The 23,203-nt window shown below is 46.6% G+C and overlaps 1 protein-coding gene across 3 annotated transcripts in view; it reads left to right on the top strand.

Moving 5' to 3' along the window:
* LOC115040660 (nuclear receptor ROR-alpha A-like) overlaps window positions 1–15,079 on the top strand; it is a 28,880-nt gene extending 13,801 nt beyond the window's left edge. The window contains exons 1-11 of one of the 3 annotated variants that reach the window (XM_029497556.1): window positions 2,119–2,207; window positions 8,282–8,367; window positions 8,490–8,631; window positions 8,881–9,128; window positions 9,219–9,414; window positions 12,067–12,188; window positions 12,275–12,407; window positions 12,496–12,603; window positions 12,702–12,812; window positions 12,901–13,013; window positions 14,527–15,079. In XM_029497556.1, coding sequence (XP_029353416.1) covers window positions 2,180–2,207; window positions 8,282–8,367; window positions 8,490–8,631; window positions 8,881–9,128; window positions 9,219–9,414; window positions 12,067–12,188; window positions 12,275–12,407; window positions 12,496–12,603; window positions 12,702–12,812; window positions 12,901–13,013; window positions 14,527–14,691 — 1,452 coding nt within the window. In that variant the 5' untranslated portion in view covers window positions 2,119–2,179 and the 3' untranslated portion in view covers window positions 14,692–15,079. Of the gene's footprint in view, window positions 1–2,118; window positions 2,208–8,281; window positions 8,368–8,489; window positions 8,632–8,880; window positions 9,133–9,218; window positions 9,415–12,066; window positions 12,189–12,274; window positions 12,408–12,495; window positions 12,604–12,701; window positions 12,813–12,900; window positions 13,014–14,526 lie in introns of those variants that run through there. The other 2 variants (XM_029497558.1, XM_029497555.1) reach the window with 2 other exon arrangements.
* The last annotated feature ends 8,124 nt before the right edge of the window (window positions 15,080–23,203 follow it).

Raw genomic sequence — 23,203 nt, 5'->3', positions numbered from 1 at the left:
GGAAGTGAATTTTCTCCACATTAGAGGCAGTTTTTGCGTGAAAGATGTCGGAGCTGTGAGTGTGGAGGATAGATAAGGATGAATGTGGGGGGGGCTTCCTGAGGAGTCCCCTCTCACTAGAGCTGATAAGGATGGATAATGAATGTGAGCTCCTCCTGCAGTCGTGATGATTGGAGGCAGAAACACTGATCCTGAGGAGGCATTTTCCAAACAACTCCTAACATGCCACTGAGAATCTATTGACGGCGTGTGATGAGGGGATGAGGAGAGCTCCACCGCCAGACGCCAAGCTTTTTGAAGCGTAAATCATCCTCCTGTTCTGCCAGTTTGGAGGAAGAATGAAGCTCCTGCTGCTCCTCAGTTTCCTCCCTCTGCTGGCAGCAGTCGTTCTCCCCCTGAAGCCTCAGTGACTCCACGCTCATGTTTCCTCGGCTGGTTCCAGGGAGCTTAATCGTTTCCTCCGAGGCTGCACGGTTCAGGAGGGATTAGTTTTAGGAGGCAGAGTGGGACGGTGGGAGAAGCTGTTAGCTGGAGCTGCTCTTCAGTCCTTCAGTTACTGCTGAAATATCACTTATTTCATTTTAACCTGCGCTTCTATTCCCTGATTCACAGAACAACACAAGCAGGAGACGCTTTAATACACGCTGAAGAAAACCAGCCTCAAGGTCTGTGTGGTCTGAAGGTCCACAGGGTCTGAAGGTCCACAGGGTCTGAAGGTCCACAGGGTCTGAAGGTCCACAGGGTCTGAAGGTCCATACGTTCTGAAGGTCCATACGTTCTGAAGGTCCACAGGGTCTGAAGGTCCACAGGGTCTGAGGGTCCATACGGTCTGAAGGTCCACAGGGTCTGAGGGTCCATACGTTCTGAAGGTCCACAGGGTCTGAAGGTCCACAGGGTCTGAGGGTCCATACGTTCTGAAGGTCCACAGGGTCTGAAGGTCCACAGGGTCTGAAGGTCCATACGTTCTGAAGGTCCATACGGTCTGAAGGTCCACAGGGTCTGAAGGTCCATACGTTTCTGAAGGTCCACAGGGTCTGAGGGTCCATACGTTCTGAAGGTCCACAGGGTCTGAGGGTCCACAGGGTCTGAAGGTCCACAGGGTCTGAGGGTCCATACGTTCTGAAGGTCCACAGGGTCTGAAGGTCCACAGGGTCTGAAGGTCCACAGGGTCTGAAGGTCCACAGGGTCTGAGGGTCCATACGTTCTGAAGGTCCATACGGTCTGAAGGTCCACAGGGTCTGAAGGTGGAGGTTTCAGGTCTTTATGTGAGGAAGATGCTCCACTCTGCAGCATTTAATCCGAGAACTCGTGATCAAAGAATTTTTTATTTCATCTGAGCCAACATGGACAAAAGAGAGGTGATACTCTCGGACCCAACGGAGATCCAACGGAAACTGAAACTGACTGAGTTATAATTCATGAATCATCCAGTGTGAATACCCCGCTGATGTTGATGATAAACCTCTGCTGAAGCTTCGTCTCTGAGCTCTGGCTGACAGTTTCCGTCTTATCTCCCTCTCTGGTTGTTTCCTCTCTTCTGCCGGTCGGCTCAGTGTAAACTCTCCATGTGCTTTTCTTCTTCCCCACACGTTTGAACGTTTCTGTGTTTCTGTTTCCACTGTGACACAAACCTGAACCAAATGGTGTTGTTGGTTACATGGCAACCTCTTCATGACAACAACACCACAGGAAGTCCTGGAGCAGTTCCACAAATAAAACCACAACCTGTTTGGTTTGACATTTCTGTTTATTACAGAGAAATCAAACAATCCAACAACATACAACACAGCGAGGTGTCGAGGTGACGACAACTTTGCACTGAATGCACAAACATCCAGAATCAGATTTTTCAAAAGCTGATGAGATCTGAACAGCAGGGATTAATGTTCCCCTTAAAACAAAAACACCTTTAAGTCTTTTCTTGAAGTTTTCCTTAATTTAAGTGAATTTTCTGAAATAAGGATTGGAAACACACACACACACTCAATCAGATCCTGTTAGCGAGGTTGCTTCCCTGCTCTCTCTTCTCATTTGCTGATGGGCGTGTCACTTGGCTGGGGGAGGCGGGGTTGGATAGTGATGTCACAGTCACATGGATCCTCATGCTGAGCAGCAGATCAGGTTGTGAAGCAGACAGAGAAGCTGCTGCGGCTCAGAGGATCCAGTCTGGATTATAAATATGTATTTTGTTATTTCTGCCATGAAAGGTAAGAGTGTGTATGTCTGTCTGTGCGTCTCGTGGACTCTGACAGCCTGTTTGATGCTGATCATCTTCCTTTTAAAGTCAGTTTTCTGTCTTAGCTGCTCAGTTCACTTCAAAGATGTTCAGTACTTTGGGAAGATGCTCCACTCCGGCTCTGTCCTGAGGGGCGTTCAGGTCCCCTCGTTTGAGTGGGAGTTTTGTGTGTTGTGTTTGTTCAGTCGGGGTCTCTCAGACTGTTTGCTGGAGGTGAGCCATTTTCTGATTGTTGACTGAGCAGTTTGGAAACACGACACCTTCACTGATCCTGAAAACACTATTTTGGGATCGTCAGTCACATTAATTATGTGAAATGAGAGCAGGCCTGAGAATGATGACAACGTTTTCAGTAAATAAAACTGCTGGAGTCCTGGAGGAAGCGGATGAATACATTAACATCACAGAGGAGAATGTTTTCACACTAACTGTTAATAAACTACTTCAAGAAACGTTACCAGGCCAATTATTGGCTTTGTTTGGCCGGCAGGAAAACTACAGTTTGTTTTACATGAAATCAGAGCAGGAAATTAGGTTTATTTATTTTTTTTTATTACAAACGTTCTCATTGAAACAATGTGAAGAATTTAGCTGTGATCACAGGTATGAGTCAATATATGAGATAAAAATCAAGGTAAATACAAAACACCCTTTTAACTGTTTATGTCTTGAACACAGTAAGTGATTGTTGTGGCATTATAGTTATTACCAACAACACAAAAGGCTGGGACGAAATCTGTCAGTTCACTTGGTCCCTCACAGGCCGACAGAGTCAGCCGATTCTTTTGCTTTTTCTTGATCAAGGAAATATCGTCACACAGCGGTGGGTGAGACTCTCTGCTGTCGAATAATACAAAAGGCATAAATGGAGGGAGAGGCACGTCCCGTGGAAATTCAATTTAAAGCAACCAGAGACGATATTTTGGTGAATCTAAAATATCAAACTGATTTCACTCATTCGTGTTTTTGTACTAATTGTGTTAAAATACTCAAATATCTAAGCTTCCTCTTGTCACTCAAACCCCAGCAGTGCTCTGGAGTTACTATGGTAACGTTGCCTTTTCCTTGGAGACGCCTCCGGGTCTCATCTAAAATGTCAGCGACCGAGTCGAGGAAACTAGCGCAGTGAAGATGGAGGAGCAGGCTTCTTGTTCCACATCCCGGTTCTGAGATGATCCCCAGTTGGGACTTTGGTGGTCAAAGGTCACAGGGTGAACCCTGAGGAGGGAGGACTTTAGGAACTGAAGAACTGAGAAATCCTTCAGCATCTCCTTAAACAGCTGATCCCTGATCCAGATCAGAAATCTGAATGACGTTCCCATCCAGAGAAGAAGCTGGTTCTGACCCACTGAGTCGTCCAGTTTCATTGAACAGGGGCCGTGTTCGTGTTGGTTCACAATGAATGTGTCAATGCAGCGTCCTCACAGGGATGGGTGTGTGTGTGAAGACTGTCTGGTCCAGGAGGCGTTCAGCCAGCATGTTATGTCACAGGATTACAACGGCCAGATTATTCAACTGTTCATCAGGGGGGTCGATGATGACATCACACACTAAAACTGTAGCTCGCTCAGCTGTTCGTGAGCTTCAGTCATTTAACGGATGGAGGGAAAACCTGCAGACTGACCTCAGTGGTGGTGCTGGGGGGCTGAGCAGAATCATCACAGATACCTGCCCTCGCCCAGCCTCACCTATAACAGGCTGGATTGGCTCATATCGAGGCGAAGGTTGCAAGGTCAGCCTCCTGAAAGTGAAAACAGCTGTGTGATTTCAGAATATTTTCCAGATCATTGATGTTAGCTTGGTGTTTCCACAGAAAAACCTCTTTGATCCAGAGTCTGAAGAACTTGATTATTTCTCTGCGTCAGATAATTTATCCATTAGGGACTCGTTCTGCTCCAGCTTCAGGATTTTTGGAGTAAACAGCAGTGGCTCCTATGAAACTCTGCTCATTAGTCTTCACTTACTGCTGGTTACACATTACACAGCAGCCTGCAGGGAGACTGCTCGTCACCATCGAAGCAGAGCTCAGTTGGTGTTCATGCAGCAGCTTCAACAGCTTCAAACTGCCGCTCTGCACAAAGATGGAGGCGATAAAAACTGCTGATGAACCACGACTGCTTCCCACCAGATCCTTCAGAGCCTCCTCTGACTGTCAGTTGATGTGACCGTCGCTGATCAGGCTGCAAGATTACCAGTGAACAGCCAGCGCCCACAAACATCCGCCGGCGATCTGAGGCTGCAGGTCTGCAGGTGTTCACCCAAACCGCTGGGCTACTCTGAGCTGACGATGGCTGGCTCTGCGGGAAAACTCAGAGGATCATTAGAGTCTGAAGAGACGTGAGAGTAAACACGTTTTCATACAAAACCACAAAGGTGAAACTCAGGGTGGAGGAAGTCTGGAACCAGAGTGGAGGTTTCATCTGCACTTTGGAGGAAGTCAAAAGTCTCAAGAGGCCAAAATGCCAACAACACCTGAAGTAAACAGACAGATGAGGCCTGTTTCGGGTCGCCGATGCCAACAGGATTCATCAGATGGAAATCAATATTATTTACTGAAAATCTGATCAGTTTCTGGTGCCGAAATCATGGCCACATCCTTTTATTCTTATTTTTTATTTTATTTGCCGTTGCACAGTCAGATAGTTTGCATTGCATTTCACTGCCAGTGAGCTTGTACAGCTGCATGTGACAAAAAAAAAAAAAAAACAGTATTGATTCATCAACATCTGGGATTTATCCTCCAGGCTGAATGAGTCAGCCAGAGAATGCTGCTGACACAACATCTTAGATCATGACATCACCTGAATGTTCCTGAAGGCACCACGAGGATGTTAACTGGAGTTAGAAAAACTTCATTGGGATGAAGAAACCAGTAAAAATTTGGAGAAGAAGGTGGATCTGACCTGCTCTGTACTCTCTCCTGATTGGCTGGTAGACTCTGTCAGTCACACAGCCCCCCCCCAACCCCAACCCCTCCCCTTCCCTCTAAATGAACATCATGTTGTATTTCAGACTGAGACCAGAAACTCATCAGTGAGGAGGAGGGACATTTTCCCATAGACTTCAATATAATCTTTTACTATCTCACAATTTGATTCCAATTTTTTGGCTACAATTCAATTCAAAATGATTTGATTCATTATTATTTCTACTTCAATCTGTGTGATCCTCATGATCTACTCCAGTCTGGCAGAATGACAAATGGAGACATTAAAGTGTCATTTTCACTTTTATTAAGTTTTAAACATTCAGCCATGCTTTGATGGAATTGTTGACTAAAAGCAATATCACACATTGCCTAAGTGACAAAAATAAAAGTGTGTGAAATCTGAGGGAGCCCCCCTCGGAGGAAAATGCTCACTAAAAATACACGCCCCCCCCTACCCATGAATGAATGAATGAATGAATGTGGTGACTTGAGCTTAGTGGGTGCGGTTCGATTCCTGGTGTGGACACCTAAAGATGTCTAAGTCAATTGGTGATGAGTAATGGACTGGGCTTCAGCAAAGAATGCCAACACCCCCCATACCTCCCCCCAGCTCCGAGACCGGACCAGACCAAACTAGACCGTTAATGGGACCTCCCCAGAAACCAGACCCCTCCAGAGACTAGACAAGATACTTAGAAAAACTGTAAACAAAACAGGAATATGGGAAAAATGTGAACAGAATTTGGGAAAAAATAAAACAGATTTTATACGACTCTAGGTAAAAAGCAAAATGAGTCCAAATCTGCCTTCAACGAGGACGAGGCCGGTTGACTCTCTTTCCTCCATTATTGTAGTTCCCTCCATGTTATGTGCATTATGTTCCAGAACTGGACGCCCCACATGCAACATGGAGGCAGACAGCCTGCGAATTTGTTTTACTTATGTATTTATTTTTATACCAATTTTGGGACATTTTAAATCGATTCTGAATCGTAGTTTTTTGGCACATCCCTAATAATCTGACTTCTTTTTACAGCAGGTGGTGTCGCCTCCTGATGGTCATTAAACAGAATGCAGGTCTAGCGTCAGTCTCTGGGGTTTGTAAATGAAGTCTGTTATTTTTCTTTGCTTTGTTAAAAAATCAGTTTACTTACTGGCCCTTTGGATCCTTTACTGTGATGTGACATGGAAGGAGGCATCTGATTGGTTCTGGACTCTTCCTGCAGAAAGACAACATGCCCAAACACACAACTGTAGTCACTTTGAGACCAAGAGGCCTGCAGAGTCCGTATCTCAGTGGCCTGATCTGGTTCTTCAGGATGTGGTCAGAAACAGGAGTTTCCTGCTGGGACGCTTCAGGAGGCGGATTTAACCTCCGTAACTGAACGTGGAGACGGTTTGGAGACCGGTTCAGGGACAAGGCATGTGCTGCTGCTCCATGTGCGGCGCCATATGTTCGCCGTTATTACATCCACTCTGAGGTAATCTGTTGGCTGACGAGATTAAAGAACTGGCGCTGAGTCACCACTTTGGCCCGGGAGGAGGGCGGGACTTCGTCCTCCGTTTGTGTCCTGGTCCCCAATGAGACCTGAAGCCTGGAAAAGAGTCTGAAATGAGAAAGACGATTCAGACGAGGGACAGGACACGGTGGACATTGGTCTTTAATTCCCCAGGCTCTTCTTTGTTGGCTCATTTTTCAGAGGAATCATATAAAGCATTTGCGTATTTAAATGTTTCACTGTAAAATGTCGTGTCTGATGAAAACTCCATGAACACTTCAGCCCGTCCACCCTCCTCTTCCTCAGCTGCCGGAGAGGAAGAGGAGCAGATGTAAAAATAACTGCTGCTCTCGTCTTTGTTGAACGTCCCTTTGATGTGAGAACGCAGAATTCAGACGGGATTAAAACTCACAGCTAATTACTGAGGAAGCTGAGCGCACAAACACACACACAGTTTGTGTGTGTGTGCTTTCATTAGTGTCTGTGTAAATCTGAGCCTCTAAACAATGTTGGTCATTTATTTATAGTGTCTGAAATTGTTTGACTAACATTTCTGTGTAAAAAGTAGTAAAAACTACACACACTGCTTTGATACACAAAGTAACATTAACACATACATAAATTAAAGGAGTTCGTATATTGATTACGTCCAGAGGGTCGACGTTGGACATGGACATGTGATGACTTCTGGACAGTACACGATCCGTTCCTCCATTATTGTTGTTTTGTTTTAGGCCGTCTGCTCTTTATATGTAGAACTAAACATATTGTGTACAGGGTTAGGGTTTGGACACACCTTCTCATTCAAATGAATATGAAGGTGTGTCCAACCTTTTGGCCTGTACTGTCCATGGTTTCAGGATGTCTCCGTCCTAACCGGGAGACCTCCCGTCTTCAGGAGCTGCAGCTCGTGATAATCGCAGATTTTAAAAGAGCTGTGTTACTAAACCACATCATTCCTGACCTGAGTGGATTCAGACACTGTGGGTCTGCTGTTGTGTGACAGCTCTGGCTCACTCATGTTGTGGGTCTGTGGTGGACTTTGACCACATCACTGGAGTTTTGTGTTGAGATTTATTGTATATTAAAAGCTCCACAAAGATGTCGACTCATAGCTGAACTATAAACAGCTTCTTCTGTGGTCATGATCCCACCACAGACATGTTTGGACTCAGACCTCCAACCTCTCAGCTGGTCTGGGCGGTGAGAGAGAGAGCGCGGGGGAGGGACGGTGCGATTAAAGTTATAAGAAAATATAACTGTATTGAAGTCTATGGGAAAATCCTCTCAGCTGTGAATCAGTTGTTTTTTTATGAACTCAAACAAATTAAACCAAATTTAGAAAAAAAGCTCCTTTAGTGTGCGTCTGTGTGTGTCAGTTGTATGCATCTGCGCTCTTGCATAACTTCCCTGCTAAATTTAGACACTCAAAGTTGAACTGTCAGCTTCAAACGTCTGAGGGAGTAAATACAGACACAGACTACACTTCCTGGTCTTCCTGGTCATGTTTGTGTTGGTGCCGTTAACAATGTTTTGTGTTGGACTGCTGACAGTGATGTCATCAGACCAGCCTTCCTGTTTGTCTCATGTTGACCTCTGACCTTTGTCTCTCTGCAGCTCAGATTGAGATAATTCCCTGTAAGATCTGTGGAGACAAATCTTCAGGAATCCATTATGGCGTGATCACCTGTGAGGGCTGCAAAGTAAGCTACATGAACTCACTTCCTCTGGAGTTGTGGCTCGCCGCCACTTTTGTCACTGATGTCACCAAATATGTGATGATGTCACTGACTGTGCGGCAATGTCATTGTTCCTCATGTCTCAGGGTTTCTTCAGGCGGAGTCAGCAGAGCAACGCCGTCTACTCCTGTCCTCGCCAGAAAGACTGCCTGATCGACCGGATGAGCCGAAACCGCTGCCAACACTGTCGCCTGCAGAAATGTCTCGCTGTGGGCATGTCCCGGGACGGTGAGATGGACAGAGACAAACCATGTTGTACTGAAGCCTTAAAACTAGAGACTGAGACCAGAAACTCTTTAGGAAAACCTTTACTGAGCTAATTAACCAGTGAGTTGGGGGAAATTTTCTGACTTGATTTTCACAGTCAGCAGAGTCGCCCCTGGTGAGCTTCGCTTAGCGTGAAGACTGGAATAATGGGGGGGTTGGGGGGCAGTTAAACTAGCTAACTGGCTAACGTCTCTCCTGTTCTTCACTCAGCGGTGAAGTTTGGACGCATGTCCAAGAAGCAGCGGGACAGTTTGTACGCAGAAGTCCAGAAGCACCGCCTCCAGCAGCAGCAGCAGCAGCTACAGCAGAGTCCCCAGGTCGTGTCCCCGAGTCCAGCAGAGCCGGAGCCCCTGTCCCCCCACTACGGCCTGTCCTCCAGTGGTCTCACTGAACTCTCTGATGAATTGGAGGGCTACGTGGACCAGAACTCCCCCGAAGGAGGATCAGTGTCATCCAAGGTTTGTCTGTTTCAACCGTTTGGAGGAAAAACTCGAAGTGAACTGAATTACTAAAAGTCTGTACGTGTCCACTTTGTCCTCCACAAACAGGCAGACTCCAGAGGGAGGGCAGGTGCCTTCTATCTGGACATCCAGCTGTCTCCAGACCAATCAGGGTTGGATATTAATGGCATCAAACCAGAACCGCTGTGTGACTACAGCTCCGGCAATGGCCTCTTCCCGTACCGTTCCTGCAGCAACGAAGACACGGTGTCCACGGCATCCATGGCGTCCACAGCTGAGATCGGTGAGACAAAGCAAGGGGCTTCATGTTGACATGAATAAAGGATGATTAGCCCCAGCTGAGGGGCCAAGCAAACAGGACGGTGAGACCTGGACCCCAGATCTGTCTGACCACCCCGACCAGAACAAGTCATCAAGTGATAATTTCCTTCCACCACAGTGTTATTCAAAATATAATATTAGCTATTATTAAATATCAGCCCAAAGCATTTTAATTATTAATACATATAAACTGTATTAAAGTTACAAACAGTGTGTGAGCAAACAGAACGAAAGTGTCTCCCCTTCACAAAGAGACCCTTCAGCTGAGTATTTACGGTCATTACTTTGAGTTCATCACTTCAGCGGCATGAAACTTCTTGAAAGTCTCAGGGGTTTCTGGGTAAAGACAGAAGGGAAGAAGACAAGTTTTCAGAGAGCAGCATATTTAGAGATTGTTCTTCTTTCTCTAAATCCGGGGTAGGTCCTGGTTCCAGGTGTGATGCCTCTGTGATAATATATCTCATCAGAATAAAAACTGTATTCACTGTAAAAGATAAAACATCCAGCGAACGGCAGAAGGTTGTGGAGAGCTGGAGGGGAAAACAAAGAGAGAGAAGATGAGGAAACACGGAGAAAGAGGTGAAGTGAAAGGAGAACGAGAGGAAGACGATAGTACAAAGAAACTAAAGAGGAGGTGGGGGGTTGCAAACTGAGGGAGGCGGTTTAAAATAGCAGGAGGTTGGAAACTCGTCGTCGGAGCTCATTAAAAGCTGTGTGGTAATTAGCTGTCTGTTAATTAGGGCCAATTGGGACATAGCAGGGAGCTCGTTAGGGGAAATCATCTTTTTATTCTCTCTGGAATTTTTTTTTTTCTTTGACAAAAGCATTTATTGTAATAACCACCCCCCAGCTCCTGAGCCAAACAATAGTTGAATCAGCTGGATATGTCTTTGTTCTTTGTGTTGTTGTTGGTGTCTGGAACGTTTCGTAGCCAATAATAATAATTATTATTATTATTATTATTTATCTGAGCTGTAGCATGGACTGTGTAACACCCCTGATGTATGTGTTGACCATCTACATATGTAGGAGGGAAAAGGTTGGCAAAAACATCACCAACCTAAGAACTCACACCAACCAGCAGATGCCTTTTAGTTCAACTACTGTAGAGTTTTGTTCCTTTTGTCCAATTAGTCACTTTCAGTTCTAACAATAACCTTTCATACCTTAACATGTTATTAACGTTAATTATGAATCTTACACATATGAACAAGTACAACTTGACTGACACGATTAACTTTCCAGTCAAATACACAAAATGACTTCCTCTGGCTAATTAGATGAGTAAATCCTACAACAAGCTTTAGATGAGACAATTATGACCAAACCTTAGTAACGACTTTGACACGTCCGTGCCCGACAACACAACAATTAAAATAGACAATGGAGTATGAACTGAAAACCAGAGATTTCAGAAAAATTCCAATCAGTCTTCCAGTATGCTCTACTGCGTTCCAGAGTTTTCAGAGTTTTAATGTTTTTTAATCAGTTTTATGAGTGCATCAAATTCCTACCATCACCCTGGCTTCACAGAGGAGGGAATCGACGTAAAGGGTTGAATCTGAAGATGATGGTGACCATCCGGTGAGCATGAGAGATGATGATGAAGAAGAAGATGAAGAGCAGGAAGCAGCGGGGCCGTGACGACTCCAGCAGCCACTTCAGTCTGTAAAAACAGCGAATCACTGTTATCACAATCATCCTCCTTCACTGATTTATCCTCACATACCGCACAAATCCAAATAAATCACATTTAACAGCATTTCAGTCTACAACTCCACATTGTCTGCTCAGCTTCGGCAGAACAATCACAACACAAAGACAGAAAACACAACTAAGCACATGATGGCCATGGATGTGAACTCAGGGAGTTTAAATGAAAACAGACTCAGCAGCTCCTTCAGGTTATCTGATTCAAGCTGTTCTGTTAGCAACAACAGAGCTAGCAGCTAGCTTACGGTCCGGTTTCCGTTTTCCAGCTTCTCTTCTGGCTTTCTAACATTTCTTCTCCTCCTCATTTCTGAACAAACATCCAGCTGCTTCAACTTTCCGGACAGGAGCTTCCGTTATGACGTCACGCCGGTCTGATGACGGCGGCTTCGTGACTTCCGCCCGGTTATATAACCAACAATAAACAAATAAAATAATGTCAGCAAACATACAGTCACTAAGAAACAAACACAAACGGAATTACTTTCACATTGATATATTGGAATAAAACTACCTGTCTGGATGTAAAACTGCAAGTTAAAGAGCCTTCATTCAGACTCAGCTGATTCTGTCTGATCAGTTTCCGTCTTCTCCAAAGAAAAGTTCCTGTCATGTGTTTGGGTCGTTTCTATCTTGATCTGATCAGGAGTTCTGCTCGTAAATGATGAAAAATCAGCTCCAAATATCTGATCGTCTTTATTCTGTCAACACAATAAACTCACAAACATACAGGACTGATCCAGAGACTCTCTGATTGGCTGTGACATCACCCAGCGGAGCCAATAGGAGCGTCCGATGCAGAGACGTGACTCTACCTCAGACCATTCTGGGTTGTAAAGGCTGATGGGGGAGACGACAGTTCCTGTGGACCTGCTTTGACCCTCAGTGTTGTGTCCTTTCTCAGATCACTTGTCTCAGATCGTGTCCCGGTCTCACCTGGAGACGTGTCAGTACCTGGGGGAGGAGCTTCAGCAGATGAGCTGGCAGAGCTTCGTGCAGGAGGAGGTTGAGACCTACCAGAGCAAGGTGATGTGTTCACTGTCCTCCTGTCAGTGTGAGAAAATCAGCTGTCTCTGTTGGTCTTTTTTAACTCCGCCCCCCACCCCACGCAGACACAGGAAGTGATGTGGCAGCTCTGCGCTGTGAAGATTACTGAGGCCATCCAGTACGTGGTGGAGTTCGCCAAACGGATCGACGGCTTCATGGAGCTCTGTCAGAACGACCAGATTGTCCTGCTGAAGGCCGGTAAGAGCATGACCCCGCCCCCCAAGATCATTTTGGTCCAAAAGAAAATGATTTTGAATCAGTGATTCAAGTGACTGTCCTCCATCAGGTTCTCTGGAGGTCGTCTTCATCCGGATGTGTCGCCTGTTTGACTCTCAGAAAAATGCCGTTTACTTTGATGGGAAGTTTGCTGGTCCAGACGTCTTCAGAGCTCTGGGTGAGGACGGACACAGGACTCGTCCTTCATCGTCTTGCCCTCCTCTTTTATTGTTAATTGTTTTTGTGTGTGCGTGTGTGTGTGTGTGTGGGGTCTAGGCTGTGATGACCTCATCTCGTCAGTGTTTGACTTCGCTCAGAGTTTGTGTTCCCTCCATCTGACAGAGGACGAGCTCGCTCTCTTCTCCGCCTTTGTTCTGCTCTCAGCAGGTAAGTGTGTTCAATCAGAGGTCACCTCAGGTCATCACTGTGTCATGATGAAGCCGGTGTGTGTGTGTGTGTGTGTGTGTGTGTGCAGATCGTTCATGGCTGCAGGACAAGCTTCAGGTGGAGAAGCTGCAGCAGAAAACTCAGCTGGCTCTACAACACGTTCTGCAGAAGAACCAGAGAGAAGAAGGACTCCTGACCAAAGTACACACACACACACACACACACTTTGTTCTGCAGCCTCACACTGGCCTCATGTGGACAAACTGTGAACTACAACAACTGAACAACGAACTTGAACAAACACACTAACTTTTGCTCATCTTCTTTTATTGTGTCTCCTCCTCCTTCCTCTCCCTCCTCCTCTCCCTCTCTCCCACCTCCTCCTCCTCCTCTCCCTCCTCTCCCTCCTCCTCTCCCTCTCTCCCACCTCCTCTCCCTCCTCTCCCTCCTCCTCCTCCTCTCCCTCCTCTCCCTCCTCTCCCACCTCCACCTCCTCTCCCTCCTCCTCCTCCTCTCCCTCCTCCTCCTCCTCTCCCTCCTCTCCCTCCTCTCCTCCTCTCCCACCTCCTCCTCGTCCTCCTCCTCTCCCTCTTCCTCCTCCTCCTCTCCCTCCTCCTCCTCCTCCTCCTCTCCCTCCTCCTCTCCCTCTCCCTCCTCTCCCTCCTCCTCCTCCTCCTCTCCCTCCTCTCCCTCCTCCTCCTCTCCCTCTCCCTCCTCTCCCTCCTCCTCCTCCTCTCCCTCCTCATCCCTCCTCTCCCACCTCCACCTCCTCCTCCTCCTCCTCTCCCTCCTCCTCCTCTCCCTCTCCCTCCTCTTCCCTCCTCCTCCTCTCCCTCTCCCTCCTCCTCCTCTCCTCTCCCTCCTCTCCCTCCTCCTCCTCCTCTCCCTCTTCCTCCTCCTCCTCTCCCTCCTCTCCCTCCTCCTCCTCTCCCTCTCCCTCCTCTCCCTCCTCCTCCTCCTCTCCCTCCCTCCACCTCCTCTCCCTCCTCTCCCTCCTCCCTCCTCCCCTCCTCCCTCCTCCTCCTCCTCCTCTCCCTCCTCTCCCTCCTCCTCCTCTCCCTCTCCCTCCTCTCCCCTCCTCCTCCTCCTCCTCTCCCTCCTCTCCCTCCTCTCCCACCTCCACCTCCTCCTCCTCCTCCTCCTCCTCCTCCTCTCCCTCCTCCTCCTCTCCCTCTCCCTCCTCCTCCTCTCCCTCTCCCTCCTCTCCCTCCTCCTCCTCCTCTCCCTCTTCCTCCTCCTCCTCTCCCTCCTCTCCCTCCTCCTCCTCTCCCTCTCCTCCTCTCCCTCCTCCTCCTCCTCTCCCTCCTCCACCCTCCTCTCCCTCCTCCACCTCCTCCTCCTCCTCTCCCTCCTCTTCCTCCTCCTCCTCCTCTTCCTCCTCCTCCTCCTCTCCCTCCTCTCCCTCCCTCTCCCTCCCTCCTCTCCCTCCTCTTCCTCCTCTCCCTCCTCCACCTCCTCTCCCTCCTCTCCCTCCTCCTCCTCCTCCTCTCCTCCTCCTCCTCCTCCTCTCCCTCCTCCTCCTCCTCCTCCTCCTCTCCCTCCTCTCCCTCCTCCTCCTCCTCCTCCTCCTCCTCTCCCTCCTCCTCCTCCTCCTCCTCTCCCTCTTCCTCTCCCTCCTCTCCCTCCTCTCCCTCCTCCTCCTCCTCTCCCTCCTCCACCTCCTCTCCCTCCTCCACCTCCTCCTCCTCCTCTCCCTCCTCTTCCTCCTCCTCAGCTCAGATATAAAGTCTCTGTGTTGCGTTCACTGTCCAGTCGTCACACAGAGAAACTCTCAGCGTTCCGAGTCGTCCACTCCGACATTGTGCGGACACACTTCCCGCCTCTCTACAAGGAGCTGTTTGGCGCCGACCTCGACCTGACGCCACAGAGCGATGATTGAATAGCGGTCCATCACTCCGCAGAGCTGACCAGCACCAACGTGCCGGCTCCAGAGATGAGCCTGGTCTGGACCACCACAGAGGATGGGACAAGGTCTTCTGGAGACAAACGGAGCCATCTGAACTCCTCCTCCTCCCGTGGCCCTGGTTCGGCTGCAGTGAGGACTCAGGTGGTTTTTCTTCACCTCACACACATCTTGTTTGAAGGATCTTGGATCTGGATCAGCTCTAAATTTAAAGGACACCTGGTCTGGTTCTCCTTCGCTGGGCTGTGGAGACATCATCTCTCTTTCTTCTTAGGATGAAAACACATCACATCCGGGAGAAAGATCTTCAGCCTCTGAGGCTGCTGAGTCCAGACCTGAGGGCCCATCGTCCCCTAATCCATCTGTGTAAACGAAACAAGCTGGTGCCAAAACAGCAAACTTCTACAACCTGATGGTAGAATTGAAATAAGTTCAGTGTTTCTGAGTATTTGTACCCAGCTGCTGTTTACGGTCAGTTTGAGGTCAAAGGTCAACATTTGGCTCTTCTGTTGTTTTATCTGAAGTGTCGATCACCATGAGAAGGTAGAAGAACCCAAAAACAACAGGCCAGTCAGCCAATCAGAAGGGAGGATCAGATCCTTCCTTCTGATTGGCTGACTGATTTCTGAGTGATCCAACAAAAATACAGCAACAGTGAAGCTATGTCCCAGTTCAGGGCCGTAAAGATGAAGCAGCTGGATCCCATGATGCATTGCATGGTGGTATTGTCAGAAAAACACAAAACCCGCCTCGCCTCCTCTCCTTGTTTCCTGTCCTCTTTCCTTCCTCCTCTTCCACAACGTGGCCTGACTTGGCCAACTGAATTAGGACGCAGCCTCAGAGAAACCAAATCCTAAAAGGTTGGATGGTGGGCCAATGTGGGCGGGGCTTTACAGCGTGGCATGCTTGGTTGTGACATCACAAAGTCCCAGAAATACTGACAGCTGGTTTTAAGGTTCAGTTTGTGAAACCAGACTGGGAGCATCTCTCTGTGGACTCACTGGATTATTGGAGGTCAACCTGCAGACATCAGAGCACCTTTATGAAGGGCTCAACTCTTCATCATGGACATCCAGAGAGCTGCTTCTTTACTCCAGTTGTCTCACTGTTGATCTCAATGCACTGAGAGGAACCGAAGTCTGGACAGACCGATGGAAAGAGGACCAGTTTCAGGAGGAAGTTTAAACAAGCTTGGCATCGCTCAGGTTAAGGCGTCATTGTGTTGTGGCCCCCCTTTTTTCAGGATCTTTGTTGATATGTAAAAACTAAAAGTGCAGCAAACAGGCCTGTGGATGACTCATGATGACATCACTTCCTGTGTTTTATTCTGTTTGTTTTTATGTCGAAAACACACAAACACAAAGAAAACTGACTTAAAGCACTTTGACCTCATGAACAAACACACAACAGTCCACCTCACTGCCTAAAAACTGTCCAGATATCAGTGACTCCAAATCAACGTGAAGAAAAATGTCTTTAAAGTTTCTAAAATTACAGTGAAAATGAGGCAGCAGGACAACAAACAGTAAATCGTCACAGGTAGTTCGTGTTCCTCCATCATCCTCTCTGCTCCTCATCCTCCTCTGACTGCAGACAGAAGCTCAGTCACCATTAGCCGTTAGCTTGTAGCACCATCTGCTGGTTTTGTCTGAAAGCTGCAGCACTCAGGGTTTCTGGATCTGGATCAATCACTAATCCAGATCAGGTCTATATATTTAAAAATCTAAATTTTATGAATGAGGTCCATATCTTCACTCCGATGATGAAATGAATCAAATATGAAGAAAAACTTGCGTTTACATGAACAGATTATTTCAACGTTCATCCAGATTAAAAGCAATAAAAGTCAAAAAGCAATATTCTGACTGCGTCATGAAGAGCAAACTATGCAGTGAGGTGATGAAAATATTCAAGTTGTTTGCACTGAAAACGGTCTTTCTTCTGTGTGTGTGAAGCGTGTGATGACAGACTGCCAGTTTTCTGTATTCATCATGTGAAACATGAAACAAAACACTCTGAATCCATCAGTCAAGTTTGTCGGAGTGGAAACTGCTTCCTGTTTGCACTGGAAAAGAGCTAAAGGGTTAAAGGTCACAGATTTTAAACAACAGCAGCGCTTTGAGTCTCGTTCTGTCTCAAATTTACAGAAGTCCAGACGGAGCTTTTTTTTATCCGTGAGAAACCTCTGAGAGAAATATGTTTGAAAAAAAAAAATTCACTTGCTTCTCAGAATAATTTTTTTTTTCACATTTAAAAACGAGAGTAATTTAAAATAAACAAATAAAACACTTTTTTTTACATTTGTTAATTCATTTTCAACATTTTTCTCATCATTTTAATTAAACTGCTGGCAGAAAAGGGATTTTTCTTTTTTCCTGGAGGATTAATGAAAAAAAATTAATGAAAAACTTTGAGTGAACAGGATTTAAACAACGGATCATTGTTCTCTTACTCCCCCCCAAACGATGACTTTCCTTTTCTGCTGCTGAGAAATTCTGCTTTTCTAAAACTGGAGGATTCATGAGGTTTTAAAAACGGGTCTGAATCAGAGCTGCTGCGGTCCAGATGTCCTTTCCTCCCTGAGAAGGACCAATCACGACTGCCGATTTGACTTTTTTCTTCATTTTCAATTCGATCTTAGAGAAGAATTGTTCATTTTAATGACACGTTACATTTTGTCACATTTCACCTTCAAGCATCAGAAAACATTCAAACAGGAAGTGACCAACTTCACCTCAACGGCCAAAGGCCCAAAAAAAAAGGATTCCTGGCAAATGAACTGAAATTTAGCCATATCTGAATGTCAAGCAATAATGTAAATGTTGTATTTTATCTTTCTCTTGTAAAGCATGAAGACTCGGAGTCCAATTATAATATTTCAACCTGATTTATTTTGTTTCTCTCCCTCACTCTGTCCTCCGCCTTTGTGTGTTAAAGTTTGTGTAGTTAAATGTGGCCTGGATTTGACTACGAACCCTCATTGTGTCCTCACAGGGTCAAAGGTTAAAGGGAAATTCAGTCTTCTGACATCCGGACAAGAACAAACAACAAACACCACCTTCTGTGTTTCATCCAGAGTAAGCTGGAGCTGTGGTCCTCTCGTCTGATTGGCGGGGTGGGCGGGGCTGAGGGCGGCTGGTTTAAAGGCTCCGTTTCTGAATGACTGAACTGAGCACGTTAAAAGTTTCACTGTGTTAATAAAGAAGCTGATTTAATGAGGAACACGTGGACATCTCACTTTAGACTGCATGAACCTTAAAGTAAAAATAACAGTTTGGCAGGTTTGCTGGATGCATTTTGCTCCCTTCAGTAGTCTGAACCTGCAGGCAGCATCTTTAACAGAGGTGTCCCACTCCGGTCCTGGAGGACCACTGTCCTGCATGTTTTAGATGTCTCCTGCTCCAACACACCTGATCAGACCACAGCAGAGCTTGCTGACAAGCTGATCATTTGAATCAGGTGTGAAAAAGAGGACGTGAAGCAGTGACGTCCCTGCGTCCTGGTGTCCAGCAGGTGGCGGTAGATGACCTGAGTTCAGCAGCTCCAGAGTTGGTGCCCCACCTGAGCTGAGGGACTCGTCTCCCAAACATCCTTCAGACACTCTTTTGTTTCTGCTCCCCTTCATCCTGTCCGTCATCCATCAACTCAGCTTCCTGCCTGGACTTCCTGTTTGGCGTTTGGAGCTGCTGTTGTTTGTAACGTTTCCACACCAGAATGATGTTCAGTGGAAACAAACTGTCACACTTAATTTTGTCCTGATTATTTCTTGTACACACTTTCATCTTAATTAAATAGAAAACAGAGATTTCGTTCTGAGACAGTTCAGTTAATTATGCTTGTTCAGAGGTGGCTGATTTACAGTTGGACTTTCTGGAAAAGTATTCGTTTGACATTCTGGGAAATAATTTGTTTGGAAATTAAAATAAATGTTTGTTTCGCCAAACACCCAGCGGAGCCAGTTTATTCTGAGCCAATTACTGAAGCTGTAGTAATTCAAATTGTGACGAATGTGATGAGGAAAACAAACCTGTAGCATTAATTTGCGTCTCCTCATTGGCCCCCCCGGGTCCAAGGGGAGGGGGGCAGGTCATGGGGTCAGGTGACCACAACTCAACATCAGGACATTGATGCAGTTATTTTCAGTATAATTGAGCAGCTAGCTCGTAGTTAGCTTCTCTGTTTTTTATTCTCATCTCCATGTGAAGGGAAAGGATGTTGGAGAAAGGTCAAAGGTCAAAGGGTGAAGGTGAAACTGGAACATTTTGTCTGCTGCACATTAAAACTACACTGTTTTAACTGTGAATGAGAAAAGCAGACAGAAACTGAGGAGGAAGAGGAGGATGAAGGTGTGTGTTGGAGCTGCAGGTGAATCGTCGGTGGCAGCTTGATGAAGTTTTGCATCTGAATGAGAATTCCTTTGGTAAATTATTCCTTCACTAATAAACAAGAATCAGATGCTGTAAACAGGAAGTTATAAACAGCTCACACTTTTAATGCTCTGTTCATTTATTACCAGCTGTTCACACACACACAGGGGATGTAAATCACAGGTGAATATCACAGAAGAATAAACACATGAAAGATGAGCTGATGTGAACATCTATCCAATTATATCAATTTGAAATGAAAGACAGGAAGTCAAACTTAAATGATTTATCAGGAGATTACATCATGTTTTAACTGCCAACTCATCAGCCAAATGTTCTTTTTGCAATCCTGTCAACTTTATTACCAGACAGTGTGAATGCTAAATAATAAATAATATTTATATTAATTGTCTGATTGTTGCAAGAGCAGTTCATGTGATGATCACTTTGAGAATTGATCCACGTGCCCCTCAGTATGAAAATCTGTTTCAGATTGATATTCTGGTTGTATGATCGGTCCCTCAGGCCTCGCCCTGATTTAGATAAAGACTCAGAAAACCAAAACAAACTTCTGGAAATATCTGATCTGTCTTTATTTCTGTCAGCACAATAAACTGAGATCACAAACATACAGGACTGATCCAGGGACTCTCTGATTGGCTGTGACATCACCCACCAGAGCCAATAGGAGCGTCCGTTTTAGAGCTGTGACTCTAGACGTCTCTATCAAAGATGGAGGAGGAGCCTTTTTGTGACCTGATGTGATTCCTCGGTCCGGCTTCAGAGACGATCTGATATGTAACGGTCTCCGTCTGTTTGCTGACTGAAATGAATCATGGGATATTTCTGTTTTCGTTGTCCTGCAGATTTAACTGGCTGTCCCGTTTGCTTGGTTCAGCAGATCTGCTCCGTCTGTCATTCTGCTGCAGAGTCGGTCCGTCTTCATGTGAGTTTTTCTCAGCCTGGCGGTTTGAGGCAGCAGGCGCTCCTTCGGCTCTCCGCCTGTTTCCGGTCCAGGTCTTTGCTGCTGCTCCATGTTTGTGTGCGTTCAGCTCACAGAGTTGTGCGTCCGTCTCATTGTGTCCACAGTTTGCTGCCAGGCTCTGCTGCCTGCCAAGTCTCATCCATCCCATTAACAAACACACCTCCCTGGTGACCCCCCCTCATCCTCGCTGACGTCCTCCTGTGTGTCCTGATAATTGCAGCCCTGAGGCTGGATGGGGGGGTAAAAAAACGAGCTGTATCTGTAAATCAGAATCTGGTTCAGAGAGGCGGAGCTTGGTTCTGGCTGTGCTCAGATTCAGCTCTCTCTCAGGGTTTAATGGAGTTTGTCTTCAGCCAGGACGAGGACAGAAAAACAGCACACAACTGCTGAGTGTAAACTGTCCTCTGAACAAACAGGACGTCTGCCAGCTCAGCGAGCAGCTTGCCGCCTGTTTCACACATTTACCGCCCACCGAAACAGTTGGCTGCACTTTTCCAGAGCCGTGAAAATCCAACAGACGATGCTGCAAGCGACGTCTGGAGGCTTCTCTGTCAAAATGTGTAGAGACGTGAACCATGTCACCAAACTGACCTTTGACCTTTGAGGAAGCCATTTTAGTCTGGTCACCAGGAGGCACTGTGGTTCCGTAGTGTAGTGGTCCTGGGTCGATCCCCAGGAGAACCAGATCACTGTTTTCATGAAGGTCCAGGATCTCCTTCTTCAGGATGCTCATCTGGTCGCAGGTCAATCTGTTTCCAGCTTCAGCGCTTCAATCTGAACAAAAAGCCAGATTACCCAGAAAAAGGGATGAAGAGATAAAACCTGCAGACTGAGGGAGCAAAGCGACTGCTCTTCTTCTGCAGGACTTTAATGGAGAGCTCTTTATCTCCATCAGCGACGTCGCGTTCAGACAGCAGCAGACACTAAAACAGCCCTAAAGTGTATCCAAAACATCCCATAATCAGAGCTCTTGTTTCCTGCAGCGGAGCTGATAGGACGATAAGTGGCAGCCCAACGCGGCGCTCCCTACGGCCGCCACTCACCTCCTCCACACTCGGCTTCCTCTTCCGTCCGTCATATTATCTGCTCAGCGAGGTCAAATGTCGGAGGTTCATCGCTTTATCGGCCGCTCAGAGCCGCACGGATCGCCTGATAAAGTCTGATGCTGCTTTCTGTCCACTGACACGCCGGAAACTGCTGCAGGCCAAAGCCATTAGCTTCCCTTCACAGTCGACTCGAATCATCTCATTCACAGGAGGCTTTGACATCTTTTGTATTTTCATCAGTCAGATAATCGTGTGTTTTAGATTCCCAAAGAGCTGCATGCAGTTTGGAAACAAACCAACCAGTTTAAAATGAAGTGCTGTTGACAGAACGCACTTTGTGCCATCGACATCTGTGTTTAATGACAAAGACCATTTAAATGATCTACAGCTGATGTCATCTCAGAGGTGGAGTTTAATGTCTGAGCCATCAAATCTGACTTATTACATTTCAGGTTGTTATATTTTGCATTATATTATATTTCCGGAACAATCTAAACAGAAGATTCACCTGTTTTTGTTGCTGCAACATTTAAAGTTTGAGGACTTTTGGAATATTTCAGCTGCGTCGAAACACTTTTAAATTTTACTGTGTTCAATATATCATTTTTATCAGCCAACATTCGATGTCTTTGGCACAACTTCCTCTCTGCGACCTGATACAGAATGTTTTCCTTTGACTCATTATTATATCAGCATCTGAAACATCATTTAAAGCTTCACCTGGTTCATTAAGACTCATTCAGTTTCCTTTGTGTCTCATTTCTCTGATGCAGCTTTAAATCCTCAGACAGGTTGTCCTTCCTGTTTCTTCTCCCCCTGTCCTCGTAACGTCTCGTGGAGAGGACATTTTGTAGGTTCAGAAATAACTCGATGTTGTCTCCTCCCTCCATATGCGGGAGGAGTTTCAGAAGGTACTTATGGTTAGCTAATGCTAAAGTAGCATTCTTTTTTCGTAGTGAGCATCACACTTCCTGTCTTTTCCCCTTTGGAGACTTTGGACCGCCCGTAACTTGTTTAACGAGGGGCAGTTTTAGCTGCGGAATCGAACGCAGCTGATTTTCTGTAGATTTTCTGATTTTCTTCAGAACCGATGAACATGGTTTCCACTCTGATGTTTGTGTCCTTCCCGTCTGATCAGCTGATACATTAGTGAACCTCATTCTGATTGGACGGTTTGAATATGACACCAGAGTTTCTGCTTTTCTGCTGAATCTGAGTACGAAGTGCCAAAAACGACATAAAAACAAATACAGCGTGAAATAAGTGAATACAAAGACAAACGCTGTTTGTCATCGTTATCCTTCATGCAGTGCAGTTTTGTGCGTTTGTGTTCAGTGTGCACACAGGTGGCGTCGCTGCTCTGGACTCCTGGATCAGCGAGCTCCGACGTCTGCAGGTGTTTTGGATGTTTCGTGGCACATTGGCCCGAGTTTGTCCAGCTCCCCAAGCAAACAAAAAACAAAACCCAAAAGTCAGACTGAGGAAACTTTTCAACTTCAGCTCAGATCAGGAAATCACGTCCGGTCTGATTTATCTGCTCTTTGAGCATCGGCCCAAAAAAGCAATATTTTCCAAAGTGGTGAGCTTTCCCCCCTCCGACGTCTAACAGCTCCGTCACTGCGGGACAGACGGCTCATCAGGCATCTCGCCGGCCGACAGCGGGAGGGACCGATGTCAGCCAATCAGAGAGAAGCTCTGTCGTTACAGAACTGAAGCCCATTTCCTGCTCGCTGATCCCCTCATCCCTTCAAACCTGATCAGGATCAGGACCACAGTTACCTGGACCTGGACCTGGACCTGGATCTGGACCTGCATCGGATTTGGATCTGGATCTGGATCTGGATCTGGACCTGGACCTGAACCTGGACCTGGATCTGGACCCAGAGCTGGACCTGGATCTGGACCTGGATCTGGATCTGGATCTGGACCTGGATCTGGCTCTGGACCTGGACCTGAACCTGGACCTGAACCTGGACCTGGATCTGGACCCAGAGCTGTACCTGGTGGATCTGGATCTGGATCTGGACCTGGATCTGGATCTGGACCTGGACCTGGACCTGGATCTGGACCTGGATCCAGAGCTGGACCTG

Source organism: Echeneis naucrates, chromosome 3 (genome assembly GCF_900963305.1).
Source record: "Echeneis naucrates chromosome 3, fEcheNa1.1, whole genome shotgun sequence".
Taxonomy (NCBI): domain Eukaryota; kingdom Metazoa; phylum Chordata; class Actinopteri; order Carangiformes; family Echeneidae; genus Echeneis; species Echeneis naucrates.
The sequence above is the reverse complement of the archived record's forward strand: the minus strand, read 5'-3'. Positions and strand labels throughout refer to the sequence as shown.